General features: G+C 41.1%; 2 protein-coding genes across 2 annotated transcripts; both read right to left on the reverse strand.

Annotated features, from left to right (window-relative positions):
• Window positions 1–313: 313 nt before the first annotated feature.
• LOC115046240 (dihydropyridine-sensitive L-type skeletal muscle calcium channel subunit alpha-1-like) lies at window positions 314–18,860 on the reverse strand. The gene is made up of 45 exons (XM_029506484.1): window positions 18,676–18,860; window positions 17,205–17,310; window positions 14,893–15,032; window positions 14,568–14,701; window positions 14,270–14,422; window positions 13,971–14,176; window positions 13,750–13,853; window positions 13,501–13,646; window positions 13,343–13,424; window positions 13,088–13,248; window positions 12,765–12,990; window positions 12,477–12,684; window positions 12,216–12,336; window positions 11,991–12,105; window positions 11,799–11,898; window positions 11,571–11,640; window positions 11,047–11,179; window positions 10,810–10,939; window positions 10,657–10,716; window positions 10,263–10,369; window positions 10,051–10,138; window positions 9,724–9,831; window positions 9,568–9,620; window positions 9,331–9,477; window positions 8,870–9,071; window positions 8,576–8,734; window positions 7,800–7,910; window positions 7,631–7,714; window positions 6,928–6,975; window positions 6,336–6,362; window positions 6,120–6,245; window positions 5,968–6,033; window positions 5,783–5,874; window positions 5,530–5,689; window positions 5,295–5,422; window positions 5,092–5,188; window positions 4,648–4,750; window positions 4,423–4,524; window positions 4,196–4,329; window positions 3,683–3,808; window positions 3,169–3,377; window positions 3,026–3,090; window positions 2,470–2,516; window positions 2,316–2,381; window positions 314–1,872 (listed from the first exon to the last, which is right to left on the reverse strand). Exons 1-45 carry the CDS (start codon window positions 18,858–18,860, stop codon window positions 1,573–1,575), a joined length of 5,535 nt encoding a protein of 1,844 aa, XP_029362344.1. The 3' UTR covers window positions 314–1,572.
• Window positions 18,861–19,820: 960 nt separating this feature from the next.
• Window positions 19,821–23,853, reverse strand: tmem9 (transmembrane protein 9). The gene is made up of 6 exons (XM_029506710.1): window positions 23,737–23,853; window positions 23,411–23,550; window positions 22,391–22,482; window positions 21,853–21,961; window positions 21,405–21,536; window positions 19,821–21,299 (listed from the first exon to the last, which is right to left on the reverse strand). Exons 2-6 carry the CDS (start codon window positions 23,495–23,497, stop codon window positions 21,159–21,161), a joined length of 561 nt encoding a protein of 186 aa, XP_029362570.1. The 5' UTR covers window positions 23,498–23,550; window positions 23,737–23,853; the 3' UTR covers window positions 19,821–21,158.
• Between the last annotated feature and the right edge of the window lie 219 nt (window positions 23,854–24,072).

Below are 24,072 nucleotides of genomic sequence, written 5' to 3' on the forward strand. Positions count from 1 at the left end.
GACTGCTTTGTGCCTTTCTCTGAGCCTGATTGAACCACAATGCAGTTTGCATCCCGCAGCATTAGTTTCCATTCCATAAGGGGGGACACTTTGCTTTGCGAGGCAGGACTATTAATAGGGGCTCTCAGTTTTCACACCACAACTTCTGCAGGTGGCAGTTTCTAAAGCATACCTTCTCAAGGCTGTGCCTGCACTTAATGTCTCCTTTTCTAAACTTTTATTTTCTGGAGTTAACTTACTTGTTTGTGTTGTCGTGTCCGCTTTTGGTTTATTTGCAAAAAGGAAACTTAACACAAATTAATGTTTTGGATGATTTATTTCATTTGCCAATGGTGAAAAACACCAATGTAACATCAACCATATTGGCACAGATCCAGGATTGAAGGAGAATTAAGATCAGAAGTTGAGCTGTGAAGTTCACCCATACTACCGACATCTCCAAAAACCCTGGAAAATTCTGTTATGTACGACAGCAAAACAAATAAGATAAGAGGACAATGTAAACAAGAAGTCCTCCTGTAGGCCTGACATGTTTGCATTTAGGCACAAAACATGAAACAAGTGCAATAAGTTATGCCCATGCCATTATGAATAAAATTAGTTAATAAGCTTTGGCGAGCTTTCTAGCTACATCCACCATACTCCAGGTATGCTGACTCTGCGGGTCAAACTAACTGGCCCCGACTAAAAGTATGACATTCATGTAAGTGGAAAACAAAATAACACCCGTAGCTGTAGTGACTTATAGTGAAAAAAAAAAAAAAATCACATGCACTGCATGACTACAGTATGCCTTACATGGAACAAATGTTTTAATACATCTTATTTTATAGATCAAAGCTATCTCTTGTAGCCCTAATAAAAATAATAAAAAAGATGCTTCCTCTTAAAAAAATTGCTGAAACCAACTGCACGAAAGAAGAGTTGGGAGCAGGAGGAAACTTCAGAGTTTCAATATTAAAAGACTAACAACAGCAAGTCCAAACAGATCACAGGACATTGCTTTAAAAACCAATAAATGCTTCAACCTGCACTGTTGGCGCCAGAGCCCTCTAAAGAGGGAGAACCGAATACTCAGTTAAACTTTTCTGGGTTTGGATGCAACAGAAGCTGAGTCTTGGAAGCGCGTCACTGAAGCACAGCATGATAAAGACAACTGCCTGCTCCCTGTGTTCACTGAGACATTTCAGACTTTCTTCGTCACCTGCCTCCCTCTGTGAGGATTCAGCAAGACACTGAACTCACTCATGGTTGTCCTGTATGTCTACGGAATGAATAACCTCAACAAACGCTACAAAGAAAGGAGTGCGTCAAATCTGTTCACTCTGAGATAAGTTAGTGTTTTTATTAGTTTCAATAAATCTGAAAATTAAGATGTTCATTATCAGAGATATTGTCTCTCCTTGGTTAAGTTTCAACCACACTGGACAATATATCAAACCTGAGCTGGCGGGGCAGTGTGCCTTAAGCCAGGCCAGTAGATACAGATTGTCATGGGGCAACAAGGTCGATAAAGTGAGGTGAGGTGGAGCCACTTGCAAGAGTAAAATTCACCATAACCGCAAAACTTCTCTAAACTTTGGAGCCCCCCGGTACAGAGGGGATCACGGGGATGGGACGTCTCTTTCTCCTCACGGCAGGATCTGGCTGCTCTGTTTCCTGTGCCGCCACAGACGGGCCAGAAGTAGGGACAGGGATGGGACGCCTCTTCTTGACGGGCTTGACGCTGCTGGAGCGTTCGTCGAGAATGCCCTGAGCCATGCCCTCCATCTGAACCATGGGCATACTCATGGCATCGGCCATCTCCTTTCTGGTTGCAGAAACAAAGTCAGCGTCTTTGGCCAGAGAGGCCAGGCCACTCTCCACGAGAGCCTGGGAGACGGGGATAAAATGCATCGTTGAAGCTTACATACAGGAACATTTTCATATCTCTTGTACTGGCAACAATCATAAATCCACATCTCTTGTTACGCAGCAGTTTGTTGGTTGAACGGTGTTAGCAGCAGTTTAATATTTTATTTAGTCCTGCAGAGGAGGAGGAAAATTATGTGAAAAAGAAAAGTCAGTCTCAGCCAAATACCCCGTTAGTGTTTACATTGTTTCTGAAAAAAACTAAACAAAAACACTGAAGAGCTTTTTAATACCATTTAATACCATCCAGAAGACTGAAATTTTAACAAAGAGATAGACAGATGGACAGAAGGATAGGTGGATAGATAGACTGATTGAGGGCCAGGCAATTTTCTGCTATCAGAGGTGGTAATTAATCAGCATTTGATAAAAGGGCAGTCGCAGTCGAATTCTTTTTCACTCACCTCCTGGACAAGCTGGTCAGCGGCAGTGTGGGAACTCTGACTGTCATAGTTTGGATCATAAGGAAACTGTGAGGAAGAAACATGAATTCATTCATTGATTCAAGTGTTTTCATGAGCTCATCACTCTTTGCACTGGTTGCTAATAAAATAATACCTGTGTTTTGTCTGTTTTCACAATGAAGCTCCAGGAGTGCCTGTTGCCTGAATAAGGATGAAAAAGTTAAAACATATACTATCTAGAGACAAAATATTTGTTGGTTAACAGAGAATTTATGGATGAAATAATCAACTTCTCAGTATTGACTGTCACGTTTGTGTTTTGGACTGATGGCTACTGAAGTAGCTTAAAGACGTAACATCTGGCTCTGGGAAAATGAATCTATAATGAAAATTTATATTTTCTATATCCTTGATCGAAATCTTTTTTTAAATCTGCTGGAAATTTACATTTGTGTGATTAGGATTTGACATTTTGGTATTGGATACCAAACCTTGTTAGAAAACAGCAAAAGAAAAATTCATCCTCGCACACACAGTCAACCTAATGAGCAAGTGGAAGGAAGCTGGAAAGCAGAGAAGGAACCCCAGAGTCCCAGGCCCCGTTTCCAAACCCTGAACCTTCTTCCTGTGAAACAACAGCGATAACACCCTGCATCCGCCTTCCTACCCTTCACAAGAACTGCGTTTCAGTGCCAGACCTCGGATCATACCTGGCTCTGCATCATCACAAGGATTGTAAAACTCCTCTGGACTGCCCTCTCTGTCAAAAGAAAATCTAAAAGAGAAAAATGACCTCTCATCAGATGTATTCACCCTGAGCATCGTGGCTAATGGGATTGTGTACTCTACTCACTCTGCAAAGGCGTTGTTGTTAGTGTTGTTAGTGGTCTTTGGTGTAGTTGTGGGGAAAAATTCGGTGGTGGGCACCAAGGCAGCAGAGTTTGGTGGAGACTGGCTTTCAGAGAACTTAAGAGGCCGCTGGTTGATCACAGGTGGGGACGGAGCGTTGGTGGGCTCCGTGGAGAATGAGTCCACACGGTCGCCAAACAGGCCGTGAGTACGCTGGAAATAGCATACACGAGTATGAGCACATATGACTGCGTACAGTTGATCAAACTGAAGTCACTCCATTTACGTTAACATCAGGCAGAATCAGGACAAAACAGTGTGTGTCTGCATTACTTCATCCAAAAAGCCGACCTTTCACATTGGCATTGACCTGACATTGAGCATTTTCAAGGTTTTTGAATGGTTTTCACTGAAACAAAGGCAATTGAACTTCCTCCACCTATATAAAAACTTGTTAGGATCCAAATCTGGAAAATAATCATAACAAATGTATGCTAAAGTCAGATTGTGCTTTTCACCTGGTAAATTCTCTCCTCTCCAGCTTCCTCCATCGCTCTGTCTATCTCATCCTCATTCTGCAGGTCTCCTGAAATGGCCCTGTGCATCTCTGGAGCGGCCTCCTCATCTATGCTCCTCAGACCTGCCTAGATAAACATGGAAGATGCAGAGAAGTGAAGAGCACAGACATATAGAACCATTTTCCCAAGGAGAGGAAGAAGAGAAAAGATGGAGTAAGACAGGACCATGTTGAATTTAAGCAGGGCTGTATTGTAAAATAACTATATTGGTAACAGTGAGGTGCAGAAAAACCTGCTGATATAGTATTTTATTGATTTGTTTACATCAAATCACATACATCAGCCAAAAGAAAAAGCAATATGCATTAACTTTTCTGCATCGCATGCTACTCTGAAAAATGCTTACTATTGCTCTTGAATTTGAGCCATTTGCAATTATTATGAAGTAATTTCCGCTCTGCGATTTTAAACATTACTCTAATTCCATCATTTGACCACAAATTGGCTGCTCACCTGAATCTCTGGACCTGAAGCGCTCTTCTTTGAAGGCCGGTAGCCATAATACTCCTCCTGACACTTCAAGAATTTGCGGAAATGGTCCTGGAGCAGGAAGGTGGCATAAAATTTCCCGACAGTCACCTCATCATCTATAACCAAACAAATCAGGGAGCCGGCGTGAGAAACATTGGAGTGTTTTGTCAAAGTGAAATAGAGAACTAATTCTGCTCATTGAGACTTGCCTCCTATTGGGGGGATGACCTGATCCAGCAGCTTCATACTTGTTCGCTTCCAGATCTGCTTTATAATGGCCCTCAGCTCTTCATTGGCCTGCTCAAAGTTACCTGTTCAGAACAATCCAAGAAAATTGCATGGAATTACAGCGTTCATATTCAGTTGGACAAAAAAAAACAAAAAAAAAAAACACATACTGCATATAAACTGAACGAGGGATTGAAGAAGTGTACCTTCTGTTTTGATCTTGAGAGCCGTTCTGACCAGAGCGAAGAGGGTGGCGTTGAAGGTGACGGTGCCATCACTGTTGAGAGGCATGTTCATACCAACCAACCGCTAGAGGAGACAAAGAAGAATGACATAGGTCCAGCAATGTGACTTAACTCATTGTATTTATCATTTGAATAAGCAGAGGAATGCTCAGCTGAGGGGGGAAGAGGGGAAGCTGTGAGGGCATTGCTTGGCAGAGGATCTATATGTTACAGAAAATAGTTCATTATTTGATGATTCATTGTATTAGTCTCTCTTTTTGTATTATGTCTGAATATGTTCCTTTCCTCCCATGTCCATGCCTACAGTGTTTCTACTGTCATGAACTCCGACCCATCCAACCAGCAGAAACACTGCATTTTCTGCTGAGCATTTGATCATTCACCTTTTTTTATGATTTTATGTACCTTACACGCAGCGCGATGAGGACAGAACTTGCCGAAGCCCAGAGGAGGCTGAATGCGTCGCAGCAGCGTCACCACATCCAGATGTTTAATTCTACCGCTGTTAAAGCCAGGAGATATGTTATACTCATCTGAAGTGACCTAAACACAGGAGTTAATTGAATATTTAAAAACAGAGAATAGGATTGTAGATCTTAAAGGCTTACGTGGCCTCAGGGTCATATTCAGCCCAAATCTTCTTAAACTCATCCAAATGATGAGGACCAAGAAGAGACCAATCACGAGTCAGATAGTCAAAGTTGTCCATAATGACGGCTACAAACAGGTTGAGGATCTGAAGTAGAAAGAAAGAAATTCATTCATTCATTTATACTGTTTCACATGTCTGTGATTTTTATTTTTCTTCCAGCAGTCAGTATGGGCTTTATGATAACTCCTCACCAGGAAGGCGCAGAGACAGTAGAAGCTCAGGAAGTAGAAGACAGCGAAGTTGGAACCACAGGTATACTCCTCTCCTGGCAGGAAGTCAGACTTGGGATCACACTTCTTCCCGTACATCGAAGCCATCATGACTTCCTGCCAAGCCTCCCCAGTAGCACATCTGGATAAGTAGATGCACAATGCCCACTGCACTGAGATCTTGGCTTTTTTTCCCCCATTGTGCAAGAAAGCGAATCTGGGCCCACACACTCACCTGAATAACATCAGAACAGCCTGAGGGAACGTCTGGAAGTTGTTGTTGCGGTTGATTTGAGTCCCGTCCACTAAGGCTATCTTTCCAAAGATCTGAAGGGTGGTTCAAATCTTAGTCAAAATCAGCACACCAATGACAAATAGAAAGGAGCTTTACAGGTTTTAAATAAATAATGACGACTATACCTGCATCCCAATAACAGCGTAGATAAAGAAGAGCATGACAATGAGCAGAGCTACATGAGGGAGAGCCTGCAGACACAAAGCAAACAGTCGGGTCATTAAAAGTGGGTAACAAGAAAGAGGAGCGAAACAGTGATGATGACAATGTGACAGACCTGGAAGGACTTGATGAAGGTCCACAACAGGTTCCGGATGCCCTCTGAACGGTTCAGAAGTTTGACCAAGCGCATGACACGGAAGAGTCGGAAGAACGTGATAGAAACGGAGGCGTTTTCAGATGCCTGTGGACAAATAGTACATTTTAAGAAAAGAAATGGTAGAAAAAACAGAGGAAGTATTGCTGTCTTCTATATAAGGCATCTTTGACTTACTGCAATTGCTTGCATTGGATTTGTCTCCTGCACAAAGTAAATGAAGAAATTACAAACTGTAGTTACACAAGTTATATTTGATAGAAGGTACAATATTATATATATATACACAATATAAAATTTTAAACTGTTAAACATTAATAAATTATGATGTACAATCTCAAAATAGGGTTAATATTAGAGACACTTTTTCCACCTTGAATGAGTTACAAAGCCTCCAGGTTTGGTTGCTATGAACTAGCAACTTGCAGCTGGTTACTCATGCAAATATGAAAAGAAATACACACAAATTTTCTGTCAAACTTCGAAACAGTTTTCAAACAATTCAGCCACTATTCATACTAGCTGTATGAATTATGTATACAGTGTTGTAGCCCTGTTTGTGTATCAGCCATACTGTAACGCAATATGGCAAACAACTTGAGGTTATCTTACATTTGCTGTGTAAGATGAGCCAGTCAGTAGAAACTCATATGTTTCACCAATAGTTTGCGCCTCACACGGTTCAGTACAGTTTAGTAGAGAGCATGGTGGAGTACCCACACAGCAAGGCTCATGCAGCAGTGCAGTGCAGTGCAGATCAGATATTTACAGCACAGCCATGAAGACAGTACAGCCCTCCACTGGAGGCCAGGGCAGTCTGTGGAGGATAGACAGATGAGGCGTGAGGTGCATGGAGAATGGAGGAATCGTGTGGGGATGAGAAGGAAGAGGAAGAACAGGAGGAATTACAGGAAGACAAGTCATCAAATCAATTTTGGATGAAGAAAAACTGAATTTGCGACAAGCTCGTGTTTGAAGAAGGTGACGGCGTGGCAGTGCAACAGTGACTAAACTGTGAAACTGTGAAACAAGAGGGAACGTTGCCTTTAATTGACATTGTGCTCGTTCTAAGTGCCCAAACAACAAAACAGCAGATCAGTGAGCAGACTGTTGTAAATAATTGTGGGGATGATGTAAAGTTTTGGGGGTTATGTGATGTAAATGCAGCTAAGATTGCATAAGGCACTGAAGAGAGTGAGAGTGAAGGGGTTGAGGTAGAAATGTCTGAACAACAGTACTGACCATGTCCTGTGAGCTAGTTCTGCTGGCACCAATCAGCTGTTGGGCCACCATTATATGTTTCTGGGTCAGAGCATTGAATAAATACTGTCATTTCAGTTCAGATCATACTGTCGACTGGGAACGTTTCATTCTGACAATAGGGTCTCAGTTATACACAGGACCTGCAATGAAAATCTGGGAAATCCATTAGAGCAAATCAAAAACACAAATGCTTTGTAAGTTGTACTCACATCAACTTCGCTCAGGATGACATCAACAACGCTGCCGATAACAATAACGAAATCAAAGACATTCCAGGGATCTCCAAAGTAGCCCTGTACACAGGTACAGCATGGGTGAGACAGTAGGACAATAGATCAAGTGGATGGTTTCCTGAATGTCAGATATTTTAGGGTTTACCCTTGCTTTGAAGGCCATGAGCTTGAGAATCATCTCCACAGTAAAGAGCACAGTGAAGATCAAATTCAGAGTGTCCGACAGCTTAGTCACATGGTCTGATTGGTTACAGTGCTGTTCAAAAGCAAATGCAATTGCAAAATGAATCTCACGCCACATGGTAATGAACTTTTTGATATTACAGACTAGTATTAGTCATCATTACATATAACTGGCAAACATTAGCTAATACAGTGAAAAAAGGTGTAAAATCTTCACATCGCATTAAAATTAACAAACCAAGCACAACGAAAATGTTGATACGCCCTGCTTTATTACAATTTCAGCCTTGAGTCATCATTGAATTCAATAAGTTCAGTCACATGCTGAGACATTAAATCTCATTTACTCGGTCTGTTGTATTATGTCCACTGCGACCTTGGTGAAAGGAAAAATCCACAAAAATAATTGTAAACATGCAGATTAAGGTTTTGTGAATTAACTGACAGAGTGACAAAGTACAGCCCTCTGTATTAATCTGCTCCACCATCTCCCAAAATTAATTAGACTGGGAATTGCTGCAAAGTTGCAAAGCTCCAAATTATAAATACCGTCAGACCTTCATATTTTCATTAGTTAAATGCCGTAAGAAACGCTGAACCTTGGTTCTCTCTGAAAAGAGAAATGCTTACACTTGCATCTACAAAGATACTGAATACACAGGGACACTGATTAATGTTTGTCAGCAGCCTCAATGCAATCAGTGTTTTTGGGGTGCAATATGGCCTTCCTTTACATACCTGCATCCCTAGACAAAGGGTGTTGAGCATAATCAGGAAGAACATGAGATACTCAAAGTAGGAGGAGGTGACAATATACCAGACCCTGTACTGGTAGGGGTTTTTGGGAATGTAGCATCTCAGAGGACGAGCCTTCAAGGCATACTGCACACACTGACGCTGAGGGGAGGGGGATGGGGGGCAGTACAGAAAATATGTTGGTTAAAAGAAATAATTTTGCCAGTTTTGCTGGGAGGGATTGAGCATTGTGTCTCTCAGTGCACATGGTTTTCTTCTCTGAGGATCTTAAAGTACCTGGTTCTTGTCCAGCTCACAGTTCTTATACTCCTCTTCACCCTGCTCCTGGAAGGTCACAATGACAAAGCCCACAAAGATGTTCATCATGAAGAAGGCAATGAGGATTATGTAGATGATAAAGAAGATGGACACGTCCACTCGGTTGTTAAAGACAGGACCCATATCTTCTTCATCTGAATCAATGGCTCTGTATAAAAGTCTGGGGGCACATGGAATAATGTTAAGAAAAGAGGGGAACTTGGCAGGACAAGGTTCAAACATCAGAGGTACAAGGAAGTCTATTTGTGCCAATGAAATGTATAATTAATTGGATTTAAGAGGATCTATTGCTTCTTTTAGTCTCTGGTGCCAGTCTTCCTCCACTTCAAATCCACGTAATGAAATATTCTGTCCTCCAACTCACTCACTCAGAACTGCTGAGGGTACAGCTGTCAAATCAAAATGTACGTGGTGCTTACTTTGGCCAGCCTTCAAATGTGGAAACAGTGAAGAGAGCCAGCATGCCGTAGAACACATTGTCGAAGTTGAAGTCACTGTTGAGCCATTCTCTCTTAGCCAACACTTTGTCTGTAAGGGAATTCTCCATGTGTTTCACAAAGAATCCCCTGAGAGTAGACACAATCAATTGTTACTCTAATATAGCACTGGGGTTTTTATTTATTGATTTACTTTTATTTAAAAGGTGTTTGCCTTACTGGCACTCCTCCGCGGTCATTTTGGACGGATCTGTGCAGCTATAGAATTTACCCTGTGAGGGAAAAGAATTTGCACCACATTTAATATTCTAACAGCAAAAAATAAAAGGAGCATGAAGTTTACAGTAGTATTCTATATGCGGTGTCCAAACCTACCTTAAAGAGTTGCACTCCGATGCAGGCAAACATAAAATTCAGCAGCATGGTGACCAGGACAATGTTTCCGATGGTTTTGATGGCCACAAACACACACTGGACAACATGCTGTGAATTAAGAGTTTCAGTTATTAGTTTCATTAATACTTATTTTGAGAAAAGTACAGTGGTAGAATTCCTGTAAATACAGTTGCTCAGTACAGTTTTGAGGTACAGTATTTGTACTTAACAGGCAATTTCTGCACTTCAAACCATATGAATTGTTATGCATTTTATCATTGTTGTGAACTGAAAGACATTTGCTTTATATTTATGAACATGTTGTACCTTTAACCCTTTTGCTCTGTTGATGGCCCTAAGAGGCCTAAGCACCCTCAAAACCCTAAGAATCTTCACCACAGAGATGGCACTCGATCTGCATAGCAAACAGGAAAAGAAGCAGCCTTCATATGTTTGTACAGGAATATTAAAACAGTGTAAGATGTGTAAAACAGTGTAAAAAAGGATTCTTCCATATCAAATGTAACCGTCCAACTCACTCCATTCCCATAGACAACAGGGAGACTCCAACAACAATCAGGTCCAGGATGTTGAAGGAGTTACGGCAGAAAGAGCCTTCATGCATGAAAGCTCCATACACGGTCATCTGCCAGTCAGATACATCAGTTATACACAGAAGAACTTGTGTTGAAACATAAAGAAATGAGCTGCAACTATAGTAAATTTGCTATGTCTGCAGAAATTCTTCAGTAGCCGGCTTATTTCTTAATGTGGTTTCAGAAAATTGTTGCTTTTTCAGTCTTTTGGGGGATAAAATTCTATCAAGTTTTAACACTTTATTTCATACATACATAATTTCCCATTTGTTATTGTGGCTACTCAAGTTAAACATTATGCTGAAATACTCAGCACACAACTTTTTGTTGTGTTTACCTTTAGTACAATCTCAATAGTGAACACAGTTGTGAAAACAATGTCAGCATAGGCCAAGATCTGTAAGAAAAACATGGACAGCAGCGACGTTATGAAATCTGGCCCAGTTTATAAAAGTAATGTTTCATCATGCAATGCCGCTTCTAATGTTACCTGATTTCTGTACGACTTGGGATCGATGGGATCCTCAGCTGCCAGTGAGATGGAGGAGAGCAGGATGAACAGAAGGATCATGTTGGTGAAGGATGAAGCATTGATGATCTTGTAACACAGCTTTCGGAACCTGGAAATCGGTGAAAAGCCAAGTGTAAACACACAGAGATGCACACAATCATAATATTCTATCTATTTTCAGATCGGTATCGTTCACAAGGATAGTCAGATTCTGACTTGTTCTGGGGGCCAAAGATAAAAAAGGAGCTGGCTTCGGGCAATGGAACCGCTTCTTCCTTCAGCTGCAGATCGGCCATTGGTCTTGGCCGAGGGCTGATGGGGATTTCAGGCTCTTCCTCCTCGTCATCACCTACCAAGTGGAAGAACACATACAATCTCTATAGTGCAATGATACACCTGCTTATTAACCATGTTCATGTCAGACAATCACAGAGAAGAGAGGAAAACCAATATCCAGCAATAAAAAAAAAAAGAAATCCAAACTTCCTAAGCTGCCTAATGAATCACATAGTAAGCTTTATATGGTAATCACTGGAGTAGTGTGAAAATAGCTTCCCTTCAGACTGCTATAGTTTCAGCTCATGGAATTAGCCGAGTCTAATAATAATAATGTGAAGTTACTATACTTAACATAGCCAAGACAGAAGTGCTGGTAGACAGCCAGCGTAATGGATATGAATCCCGGTAATCAGAACTCCTTCTTGTACGACTGCAGTACTTGAAAAAATAGCTTGTATTACCTGGGAAGTCCGCAGGTGGGAATGGATCCTTCACTTCATTGACATTGGACTCAAACTCATCAATTTTGAGCTGGGAAAAAAACAAACACACACATGCACACACAAATATATGTTTATGTGCTAGCTGTGCTGATAAGTGTTTATGTTCTTAATTAATCAGTGCTGAATATTAGATACAGACACAAAATAATAGTCTGAAATATTTGACATAATACCAGAAACACTGACCTTGGCTGTGGTGGGCATGCCCTCTATTTTAGCCCTCTGCTCTGCCAGTTTCTTAGCAATCCTCTCCCTCTCCTCGTCAGTCTTTTCAGGCATTTTGGACCTGAAGGGCAAGAACAGAAAGGAATGCAATAACGTTGAGCTGCGGGCAGACAGAGCACAGCATCTACTTCAGGTTAAACTTGTATTATTCACCTTAGCAGCTTCTTTCTCAACTTTTCTTCTGCTTTTTCTTTCTGAGCTGAAGTCAGACTCTCAGCCTCAGCCAAGTTGTCAACAGCGATGGCCAAGAAGACATTGAGGAGGATGTCTGAATGTGTTGAGTTCAGGAAAACTAAATCTTGGGATTGCTGTAAACATTATTGTTGCGTATCCAATTTTTCAATTCCACATTACGCGGTGGGTGCATTTGAAGGATACAGTTTCCACAGACAAAAAGGATGATAAAGTAGATGGATACAAGGATCCCAGGGATAACAGGCCCTCCATGGGCCATAATGCCATTATTCATGATGCTGGTCCAATCCTCTCCTGTTAAGATCTTAGAGACAGGAAAGAGCAAAAAGTAGACAACTATTTTTGCCCATCAAACTATGTATTATATGAAATAAACAAATGAGGTTTAAAAAACTGGAAGCAGATATTTATAAAGGGTTTAAAGAGGTGCGTGTATAGCCTCACCTGAAATACACTGATGAGGGCCTGAGGGAAGTTGTCAAAGTTACTCCGTTGGGGTCTGTAGTCTGGAAAGTTAAATTTCCCCCCGAAGACCTGCATGCCAAGGAGCGAGAAGATGACAATGAAGAGGAAGAGGAGCAGGAGTAGGGAGGCGATGGAGCGGACAGAGTTGAGGAGGGACGCCACAAGATTACTGAGGGAGGTCCAGTACCTGCAAGGCAGTAGAGAGGAGGTGTTAAACATCAGTTAATATAACACAACTGTTAAATTTACTGCAATGACTGGATTTACTTTGTTACTTTGAGGACCCTCAGCAGCCGAATACACCTGAGCACAGAGAAACCCAGAGGAGCCACTGCTCCTGCAGACAGCATGATCATCTCCAGGATGCCACACAGGACCACGAAGAAGTCGAAACGGTTAAACAAGGACATGAAATATGCTCTGGGTCCCAGAGCGTACATCTTCACAAACATTTCAATAACAAACAGCACCAGCAGTACACGACTGGCAACATCTGTTGAGATAAGAGAGGGTAGAGAAGACAGGATGAAGCCGCGAGGGACAGAATTTAAGTGAACAAACATTCACCGTAATAAATATTAATCGCCGACCTTGTAAGGAAGTGAGCGAGTCAGGCTGGTGGTGGTGCTCTGTTGCTATGGTCAGCGTGTTGAGAAAAACCAGGAACATCACCAACCAGTAAAAGCTCTTCTTCTTGACGTACACCAGGCACTTCATCCTGAAGAAACGATTCCAGCGACGGGCCAGACGGCTAAAAACACACACACATACACACAAAGACTAACTGTAGTTTTGTGCATGAAGCTGCTGCAATTATTGTGCGTGCACATTTGCAGTGGGCTCACTAGTAGTAGATGATACGACTCTTGCCCTCCAGGTCAAACAGGCTGTCTGTGTCAGAATCTCCACTGGTCAAAGGCAGCAACCCTGACCAGAGAATAAAAGATGGAATTCAACCGTTTTTCTACAGTGAATGGGCATTGATGTGGATTGCGGTGCCTACCTTTTCCCTCTCGGTCAGCGTCCAGGACCTCAGCGTGAGTGATCCACTCCATGTAGCCATGGAGATCTTCATCCAGCTGCTGGCGCTCTCGCAACTTCTGAAACTCTCCACGTGACCGAGCCTTCTCTCTCTCCTTGGTAAACTCTCTGAGAAGAAGGAATAAAAAGTAAATAAGAACCGTGACTGTTTTTAGCTTGTTTGTGTTGAGGAGTGGGCAGTGGGAATAATCAAAGATAAAAGTTGTTTTACCCGCTTAGAACACCCAGAACCAGATTGAGGACAAAGAAAGAGCCAACCAGAATGAGAGGGACAAAGTAGACCCAGGGCCATTCGTTTCCCATGGCATCATTAATCTGAAAGACAATACTGCGTGTAATTTTCACAATAAGCTTGTAAAATATGAAGGTGTTCATGGTCAGAACAGATAATTCCCAACAATGAAGTGAATAAATGTTCAAGCAGTGGCTGACCCAGTAGAGCACTTTCGTCCATCCCTCCATGGTGATACACTGATAGACAGTCAGCATGGCAAAGCCAATATTATCAAAGTGGGTAATGCCATTGTTGGGACCTTCCCAGCCTGGTCTACACTCAGAACCATTGATGATGCAGCGGCGTCCGTTACCAGCCTGAGCACAAGGAGCAGGCATCTCACCCTCTGCGGTGGCATAGATATCTGTGGACCAAAGGAAAGAAAACATATACATCAATGAGACAACATTGATGAATACCTTGCTAAACTGTACATAATCGTGCCCTGTCTACTTACTCGTGCCAGTGTAATAGCAGGTCTTGTGCATTTTGCACTTAAAGAGCTCCAGTCCCATGATGGCATAAATGGTGACCAGTAAAAAGACCAGCAGAGCAATATGCAAGAGAGGCAGCATGGCCTTAAGGATGGAGTTCATCACCACCTGCAAGCCTGAATGCGGATAGAAAAACCAGAACAGTCATAATACTGCATACTGCACACAATGCAGATATAAAGGAAGTCCAAATGGATGAACTATGTACAACAGCAACAAGGGCTCTGCATTTTAATACAAGGTTCACGCATAGAATCTTACTGGGGACTCCAGAGACGAGACGAAGGGGTCGTAGCACCCTGAAGGCTCTCAGTGCCTTCATGTCAAAGCCCCCACCCTTCTCCACTGGTACACCAGATATCTTATGGACCGTATCCATAACAAAGGTGACAAGACTGTTGGAAAAGATGATGACATAAGCACCTGCCCCACAAAACTGTAGCTTTGATGACCTGAGGTGTATTAACAGAACACGTCCATACATTGACAGTATTCAATATAGAATATTACATTTTTTTGTAAATGTTTTGTGTCTGCAGTGTTGATGTGTCCTTCAGCGGTGGGGTTATTGGAGCGTCTATTTTACCCCATGAAGACGATGACAAAGTCCAATATGTTCCAACAGTTCCGTAAATAGGCGCCTTCGTGGAAAAAAAGCCCATACGCAACTATCTTCAGAAAGCACTCTAATGTGAAGATTACTAGGAAGATGTACTCCAAACTTTCCTGCAAAAAAGACAAACACAAAGCAGGCAAATACATAAAGCCCACATCCGGCAGGTTCAATTCTCTGTTTAGATATGGAATGGTTGGTGGACTGTGCATTGTTGGAGTTAATGACAACTTTGGCCTTTTAAACTCCTGCTGGAGGAATAGCAATAAATGTTGCTTGTGTTAGACGAACCCAATAGCTTTTGTAGCCTTTTAGTTAAATTAAACATGACCCCAGAAGATTTAACAGATGGGTGGACCCTGAGTCAGTGATGAATGACTCATTTTAAACTACATTTTAGCAAGTCAGGACCGCGTATTACACAGAGCCAACTGTTGACAGAAAATGAAATGCTCTTTGTGTTGGTAAACTGGTAAATGTCAGGCTGATTGAATAAAAGTATCTGTTAGCAGATCTGGCCCATTTCTGCGTCTCTGTTGTCTGAGTTTGTATTTATTGAGGACACACAGCAGAGGAACACAGAAATGAGCCTTGTTTCCCTCAAGCACTGTAAAATTTCTTCTACCCGAGTACTGTTACTTTTCCACCCAAACTCTCCAGAGCACATTGTTAGATAGATTCCTTTTCTACTTTTATGGTGCATTGTTGATGTAAATACAAATGTTGTTTGAAAAGAAGGGACAATATGAGAACAACATAGAGTAAATCAGCCAGAGCAGTGAAAATCAAAACTGGAAAGTTCATTTGAGGTAAATGATTACCTTTGATGATTATTTATGATTTATTGTTCCCCCCCCTTTCTTTTTTTTTTTTTAAACACAAATCAGGTCAAAAACATTTGGCTGAACCACGTAGCAGCAGCAGCAGCAGCCCCCAAGCCCATAATCAATACGAACCTCCAAGCCAAACCCTGCACCCTGTAACAATAACATAAGAAATGTAATTCTAATTATATCTAGTGGGCAAACATGGGGGAATGTTAAATCTCTATAAAACTTCATGTGCATAGTATGAGTGTGATAATATAACACAACAATTGCAAACGCTCCTCCACTCTATCCACGTGCATTAGTGGGGTGACACGGTCTGTGCTGACCTACTTCTACTTTTTTTTTTTTTTTTTTTTTTTGGACAAGCTCCTCTTACATTGACACGCTGAGAAGTAATTTGGCAAGGGGGGCAATGCAAAGAAAAGAGATGGGGTCAAATTTAGGGTGAAATACCTGATGACTTGATGAATTTTGCTGGCGTGCGGGACAGTTGGGTGGATACCAACAGCATTTGTATTGACTTTAACTGAGAGCAGTATTGAGTTTATTGACTGCGTGGAAAATGGCACATGATGGTTGGTTACAGGTGCCATATGTTGACATTTTCACTGGATGTCAGGCCTCTCAGGGACCACAATCCACATATCAGCCTCCCTAAGATCACCAGTGCCAATTCAACATTTAATGTCCAGACATATCATGCCAAGATATGTAATATCCTTTGAGGCCGTCAATCGCCCACTGATGTGTTCTAGTGGTTCTATCATTCAGTTACGAAATCTAATACATTATCCACAGCCTTACAGCAGTATACACACAGACATAGTTCAAATATATTATCGCATGGACACGCACTATTAGCTACCAGGCCTTCCACCAGCTAGTTTAGACAGTGGAGCCATCTGGTGCGACGATTGTTGAAATATTTACTCAGGAATCACTCAGCAGAACCAGTGTTTCTTGAGGCCATGTTAAAGAGTTACTAACATGTGAGCCTTCAACTCAGGTGTAGCAAGCTCAGTTTTAAAGGACTGAATAGGCGTGTGTGTCAAACTAAGCACAGGCTTATGCACACAAGGCATTACTGCACTTCTTTGTATCCATAGCTTTTATCCATGTGGGTAAAAAGTCCACACATCGTATCCTGAACAGATGGACGTGGGAATGATTGGATCAGAAGGGATAATGTGATCACACTTGCAGGAAAAATGTGATGACATATTCCTCTGCAGACACAGATGGGACTCCAAATAAAGAACTGAGTTGTATCTAAAGACATTTCAATGAAACTTGGCACTCAGATCAGTGCCCGGCTGAAAGAGCATCATGACTAAAGCACTCAAAGACATTGAGTTGTTGAACACAACTGTGGAGTTGCTGTATCATGATAAAATGCTGGGTCCTCATAGAGTCCTGAGACATAAATCAAAGAAAGGAGGAAAGACTCATACCCACCAGGTTTGCATTGGTGTTGTTGCTATCTTCTTCAGGCATGGGCAGGAACACAGCCAGAGCAACACAGTTTGCAAAGATGGTCAATAGTATGATGATTTCAAAGGTTCTGGCAGGGGAAGCTCAGCATCATAACAATAACACTTGTACAATACCACAAAAGCAAACATTACAAAAAAGATACAATTTACATAATCTGTGTGTATGTATGTATAGATAGATAGATAGATAAGATAGAAATATACTAAATACATATTCAAAGTGTAGTTTGTGTGATACAAGATCATAAAACATATCAAACAACTCTGCAGTCACTGATCAGTGCCTCAAAATGCAGCATGAAACATCACCCCTGGACCGAGTAGAGCTGGGTAGAGCTGTCGGTCACAGTAAATGTAATCTTGTCTGCTGTGCTGCTTCATTCTCAACCGTAGGGGGCTCTCTAATAGAATTCCCCTGCCAGGTCAGCATCATGTCTCTCTGTGATGCCACAGGACAGCTGCAGAGCCCAAGAATATGACCAAACCATTTAAACTAAGACTACTCATCAAGAATAAAAGTGTTGGGTCATTCTATGAGGCAGTTATTATTTCTTAGGACTGTGAACAACAATGTTGTGAGTACTGTAAGTAGTACTTGAACAGTTTTAGTTGATTTCTTTAAATTGGCCCTATTTACTGCAATAGTGTCCTGTGTTACAATATCACATACCAATGTGATTGGACTGCTGCACTATAAATGGAGAGACAGTTAAATGGACCTGAATCATAAATGTTTACACCATAATGATGTTTTAATATGCACAACTAGGCAACTCCATATGACAATGACATGCTTACTCCAGCTAAGATTAAGCATGTCATTGTCATAGATATGATTAAATCATCTATTTCGGGTGGGTAATCCAGGAATGGACATCAGGCTAAAAGCAAGAAACCCCCTATAGGGCCCACATCACTCAACAGCCTGCCTTATGTCCCAAACCCTACAATGTGAAGCCAACTGTTTCCACATTAAAAGCGACATTTGGTTAATTGTTTTTAAAAGTCATATACAAAGAGATAAGCTCAGGCTGTCCAGGTGAAAATTTGAGGTAAACAAACTTGACTTTGACACAGAGTGAACAGACGCATAACAAAAGTCTTAACACAGCTGGGTCTGCCTTATCACAGATTTGAGAGACTTGACTTTGCCAGGCTCATTGCAGGTTGGTAATTCACACCATGCAGACATACCGTTGTACAGAAGCTGTCAATGCTCTTGAACACAATACTACATGCTATAACAACATTGTAATATCTTGAGAATCTATTGTATGTCCACAAGTGAAAGTCCCCTCTAATTTCTCAGGGATATTATTTCTTTAGTAAGCCTGAATAAGCATGTTAACAGCTGGTGTCCTAAAACAATTGCAGGTGTTGTGTACGTGTCTGAACGTCAGTGTGTGTCTGTGTGTACATGATATAAAGGATACTTCCACTCCACGATATTGATGCAGGCCTTGCGAAAAGGATTCCCGAGGGTGAAGAGGAAGAGGGATCTCGCAGGCCGAGGGTTTCCCCCCGTGGCCTGTAGCTTCTTCAGCTTCTCCCGCTGTTTCCTTTTCAGTTCCTCTTCGTTCATGATGACAGGCTTGGCTGCCTCAGCATTCGCCGCCATTTTGATGCCCTCACCTGAGCAGAGCTCCCAGTCCACAGGTAATTAGTCCTCTCACAGTATAATCCCAAATTGTGTCCCACTGTAGCTCCCTGTTTTGAAGGCCCCTTGGTTCCTGACCTGCCGGTCCTGTGTGTGCTCCTCCACCAGCCTCCAACCTCTCCCCCCCGAGTCCGTCTCCCTACTCAGAGCCACAGGCCTATCTTCCTGGCAGAGGGCATCTGACAGAGCAAACCCCTCTTGGGCAGGGAAAAATAACAGGAGCCCAGAGTGGCTGGGGGAGCAGTTGGCCCTGCTGTAGTTTAAATTTAGACCGTGAACCACTGACAAGCCATGCTTGGGGATAGTTAAGAGGGTGGGTGAGGGGGTGAACGTGGAAAAAGGGAGTAGATGGGATCAAGGGGGGTTGGGACACGGCAGCAGTGGCAGTCCAGAGTGCCCCCCCCCCTCACAAAAAAACAAACAAACAAAAAAAAAGATACAGAGCTGCTCTGCCAATAGACCGCGATGTTGAACCCATCACATCACATCACATCACACAGGAAAGCCACTTTGGTTAGACTTTTAAAAAAGTGTTGAATGAAAGCAATACAGTGACAGCACAGTTTAAATTAAATCAGTAAAGTGTATTCCACCCCAAAGGAAATCAAGTCTGGATGGTGCTTCTTCTGTATTTGGGAATACAATAATTGTGCTCCATAAAAACATTTTCACCCTCTCAAACACAATCTTCTGCGAGTCAGAGGTGAAATAGTTGAGCACGCTCACAAGAGCTGGAAACCATAATAAACACGAGGATTATTTGATGATAAAAAAATAATTTCTCACCTTCGAGAAGAAGCAGACAACCTACATATTGTGTCCTCTGTCGTCCCCTAGTGCCAATAAACAGTATTGGGAAAAATCTGCAGCTCCGTCAAGGCTATTTCCAAACATCAGGAGGAATGAGCCAAAATGTTGCACTCAACCAAATTTTTCCTTTTATTTCGCATTAAGCTGAATGTATAGACACAAGCAGTGGAATGCTCCAGTTTTTAGAGTGACAAATATTAACACAAAACATTCATTGACCAGTGATTAGAACTTATACTGAAATCGGTCAATCAAAAACACCTCAGTGATAAATATAACATGCAAATAAACTTCAGCAGTTCAGATGTTGTGTGAGCTCATGTGAGTAAAGTTTTTAAATTCCCCAACCGGGACCGTTCAGAGATCGACTAAAAAGGGGAATTCACTGACACAATGGGGTTAGACGAGGGCCTTTTAGAGCCGTGAGGCATCCTGACTATCAGCACAGATTCAGGATATTCTCCAGAGGCAGAGATTTGATATATGTAAGGATGGCTTTAAAGCTCTGTTAAATGCCCCATTATCCATTTCTCTCTTTGCAAGTATGTTACATTAAACTCCATTGCAAAGTAAAGGAATTTAAGAGTGGCCTTTTCACCTAAATCACTTAAAAACCCTTTGCAATCAGATTCACTGCAAAATTCAACATTACCAATTTAGAAAACTCTACCTGGTGGATGATATACCTACTAAAATGTTCTGGCAGACTGTTTACAAGCAATAAAGTGGCAACATTTTGGAGCTAAATTTACACAGGAGTTTGGTGTCACACATTCACTCGAGCAAGGAGATAAACAGGAAAAGGCACACACTGGGGCGATCTTAAAAAGGAGCAGGGCTGCAAAGCGTAAAATATACAATGTTTATATACATAAACATTACCAGTGAAAATGTCACTAAAAATGCCAGTATAAATAAATAACCTGTTACATTTATTAACAGACGGCGCTAAACTATGAAATGTGCAGTGTTTGGCAACAGCACAGATGGGGTACTCTTCCGACCCCATCAGCTAAACCACTGATTGACTAACATAAAGCTTACCTTGCCTGAGGTAAATTAAAAAATTATGCTCCAAGAAAAAAAAACAAAAACACTTATGCTATATAAATAAATAAATACATAAATCACAGAAAACTTAAAGGTGATTCACAGACTGACTAACAGATTCCTTCTTTATCAACACATCGCAAATCTTGTAGTCGTTAACAGTGCACAAACATGGAGGATTTTTGCAATTACTCTCAGCTTTAAGTGTTATGTATAAATAAATTAAATATTTCTGCTTGTTATATCAGTGACTTTAAATGTTTCTCAGTGCAGAAACGCTAATTGAGACAGTTGAGCGCAAATAAAATGCAAACAGGTTTGTAATATTGCAGCTGGTGCTAGTAGAATAGTGCCTACTGAAGTTACCTTTTTTAAACCTGTTTTGAGGTTAGTTGGTGATTAACTAAGCATCTTGTGGCGGTCAAAAACAGTCTTGCGCTGTTCCTGGACCTGTTTTTTCCAGCGCTGCTGTGCTCCCTCAACCCGCTCCAGCACTGTGTTTCCTCTTGCCTGGCTGCTGTCCACCTGCGGGCGCATCTCCTATTGCACATACAAATCAAGAATTAAATGAAATCGTGGACTTCAAATTGAACCGTGACCTGTTAAGTACATTTTTAAGCACATATGACTTATTTGAATGGTTACCTCAGAGTCCTCTTCATTATGCAGTGGCTGGGTGTAGGGGTCATGTTTGCGGATAAGAGGATCAACCAGCAGCAGAAACAGCATGTAGAGCAGCAGTGCACCCACAACCGACAGGTAAATAATGATGGTTACCTGGGACATGCAGGACAGAAAAAAACACTTTAGAAGTACTTACAGAAAGTGACGCTGACTTGTTGGCACCAATCTATTGCAGGACTTATCATGAAAACTATGCAGACTGTACAGTGTGAAATAATTGAGCATCTTTCAGGATGAGTTTTAGACATAAACATTTTACCTAAAATGGTGATAAAACATAAGCCTTACAAATAGGCATGTCATGTCATGTACGACGTCATGTATCGTAAACTTTCAGTAGATTAAGTTGACTAATTAAATGGACTTCTACTGTGGAATGGAGAAACTCAGAGTAAATGATCGATAATACCTTGATAGTGTTGCTGCTTCGTTCCTCATACTTGCACTCACACAGCAGACAGTAAGCCTCAACGTCATGGCCGGGCACTGGCATGGGCTCCACTACATGGAGGCAGTTACTGTACAACAATTGTGCATCGAGTGAAATTACAGTGCACTTAGAACATATTCAATTTACTTTTTATTATGTTGCAGTGTTGTCTTAAAATAGTTTAACACAGTTTTTCTGCCTCAAGGGTTTAACAGCTCAAAATATATACATTTTAGTATATATGAAGAAGGATGTACTTGAATATCACTTAGAAATGGCTAGCTGATATGCATTAGCATCTATGTGACCCTATACGGCAGGTGTTTTCCTCTTTAAACCCACATAATGAGCAAAATTTACCACAAATTAACTCTAACCAAAATGTAGAAAGATTTCAAAGATGATCAAGACAGAGTCAATTTTTCCTTTTCAAAAATGTTTAAATTCTTTGAATGTAATGTAAATACAAACATTGTGCGAGTTGACTTTGTAAGTCTAAAATGAGGCTCTCTCTTACCAATCCTTCTGGGAGACATTCCGGTTATATATGTGGCCAGTGATGTTTCTGTATGGAGGGCAGATGCACTTACAGCGAACATCCTCGAAACTCTGCCAAAAGAAATTGAGCAAAAGTGGCCCCAAATTTAGTGTACTACTTATCTGACACTGTACCTTAGCTATGAAGGTTGTTTGTTTATTTTTATATCATTAGTCTTTTGGTTGTCTTCTTAATAGTACAAACAATGCTTTCCATATCCAACAAACATCACTTAAAAAAATTTATTGTTTATAATACTGGGAAGACTTATACGTTTTCTCAGAGTTTAATTAAATTTTCATATATTGGACACCACTTATATTGTTGGTTCTATTTTATTTCATATCGGCCTCAACTGGCTTTACCATAAAAAACAACTACACACAGCATGTGATTCATCGGATTAATGACACATTGCTTTTGCTCATCTCTTTTACTCCTTTTCAATATCATTTCTCATGAAAGGAAGGAAAACAATTCTTCACAACCAAGTGTTCCTACAGCGTACATAAAATGAAATTTTAAACATTTGAAGATGTTCAAAATCATGGTAGGGATAAGTTATTGCTGACTATCTATTCATTTGCCTTAATTTCTGCCAGTTTGCCAGTGAAAAACAACAATTTCTGTTGATGAATTAATAAAGACACATCAATCAATTGTTAAAAACATTCTTGACAATCAGCAGAAGGTAAATAAATGAATATACCTGTATGCGACCTGCCCAAAAATGTAAGTGCTGGATCCATTTTAGATTAAAATATGAGCATTACAAAGGTCTGAAATGATTCATGCAATTTCAGGCTTTTACTCTCACCATTACTGCCCAAGACAAGTTATTTAAGTATTCCAGCCCTCAATACATTTAACCTAAAGCTTTTAAGGTTTTCCATCACTTTCAGTCAACCTGAAATTAATGTTTTAGAGCTTGTACCCAGGAGGTGTGACGCTGCAGGTCTTATTTATTTATTTATTTGCCTGTTTATTTTTATTTTTTACCTTCGCCTGTGCAAAAACAGCAGCATCCAACAGAAATAAGGTCACCAATGCGGCTACGATGCAGCTCCAGGATCGACCAGACAACATTTTCTCATCGGCCAGTCGGCTTGCACGGTGTGAGCAGGATTACCAGCAAATGTCTGTCAAAAAAATAAATAAAATAAAAACAAACACAACAAGCAGCCTGTTCAACATCCAGCTCGGAAATATATCAAACCAATAATTTCTGCGACGACACCGAAGCTAAAAAGCACGGCCTTTTATATTTTTATATATGTATATATAGAGAGAGAGGAAAAATACTAATTAAATTTCCATAAACTCACGGTGCACTAGCAGATGAGGTTTGTGTTTTCTGTTGTGCGTCCAGACTGAAGCTAAGACCGGCTAGCTGTTTGTAAAGGTAAAAACGCACTAATGAATTTGACTCTTCCTTCTTCCGGGTGTCATGACGTCAGAGGGCAGACGACACGTGCGGCGACGCTGCCACCTACCGGAAGAAACACAAAAAGACAAAATTATGAATAAAGCTGGACACGATCACACATTGGGCTCAATATTCACTCGACGTTTCGTTGTATTTTCAAGGATCGTATAAAATATATTATTAAAATGATCATTCATTAGAATTTTACTTTTTACTTCTCTGCAGTTATTCCACA

Source organism: Echeneis naucrates, chromosome 7 (assembly GCF_900963305.1).
Source record: "Echeneis naucrates chromosome 7, fEcheNa1.1, whole genome shotgun sequence".
In the NCBI taxonomy this organism is placed as follows: domain Eukaryota; kingdom Metazoa; phylum Chordata; class Actinopteri; order Carangiformes; family Echeneidae; genus Echeneis; species Echeneis naucrates.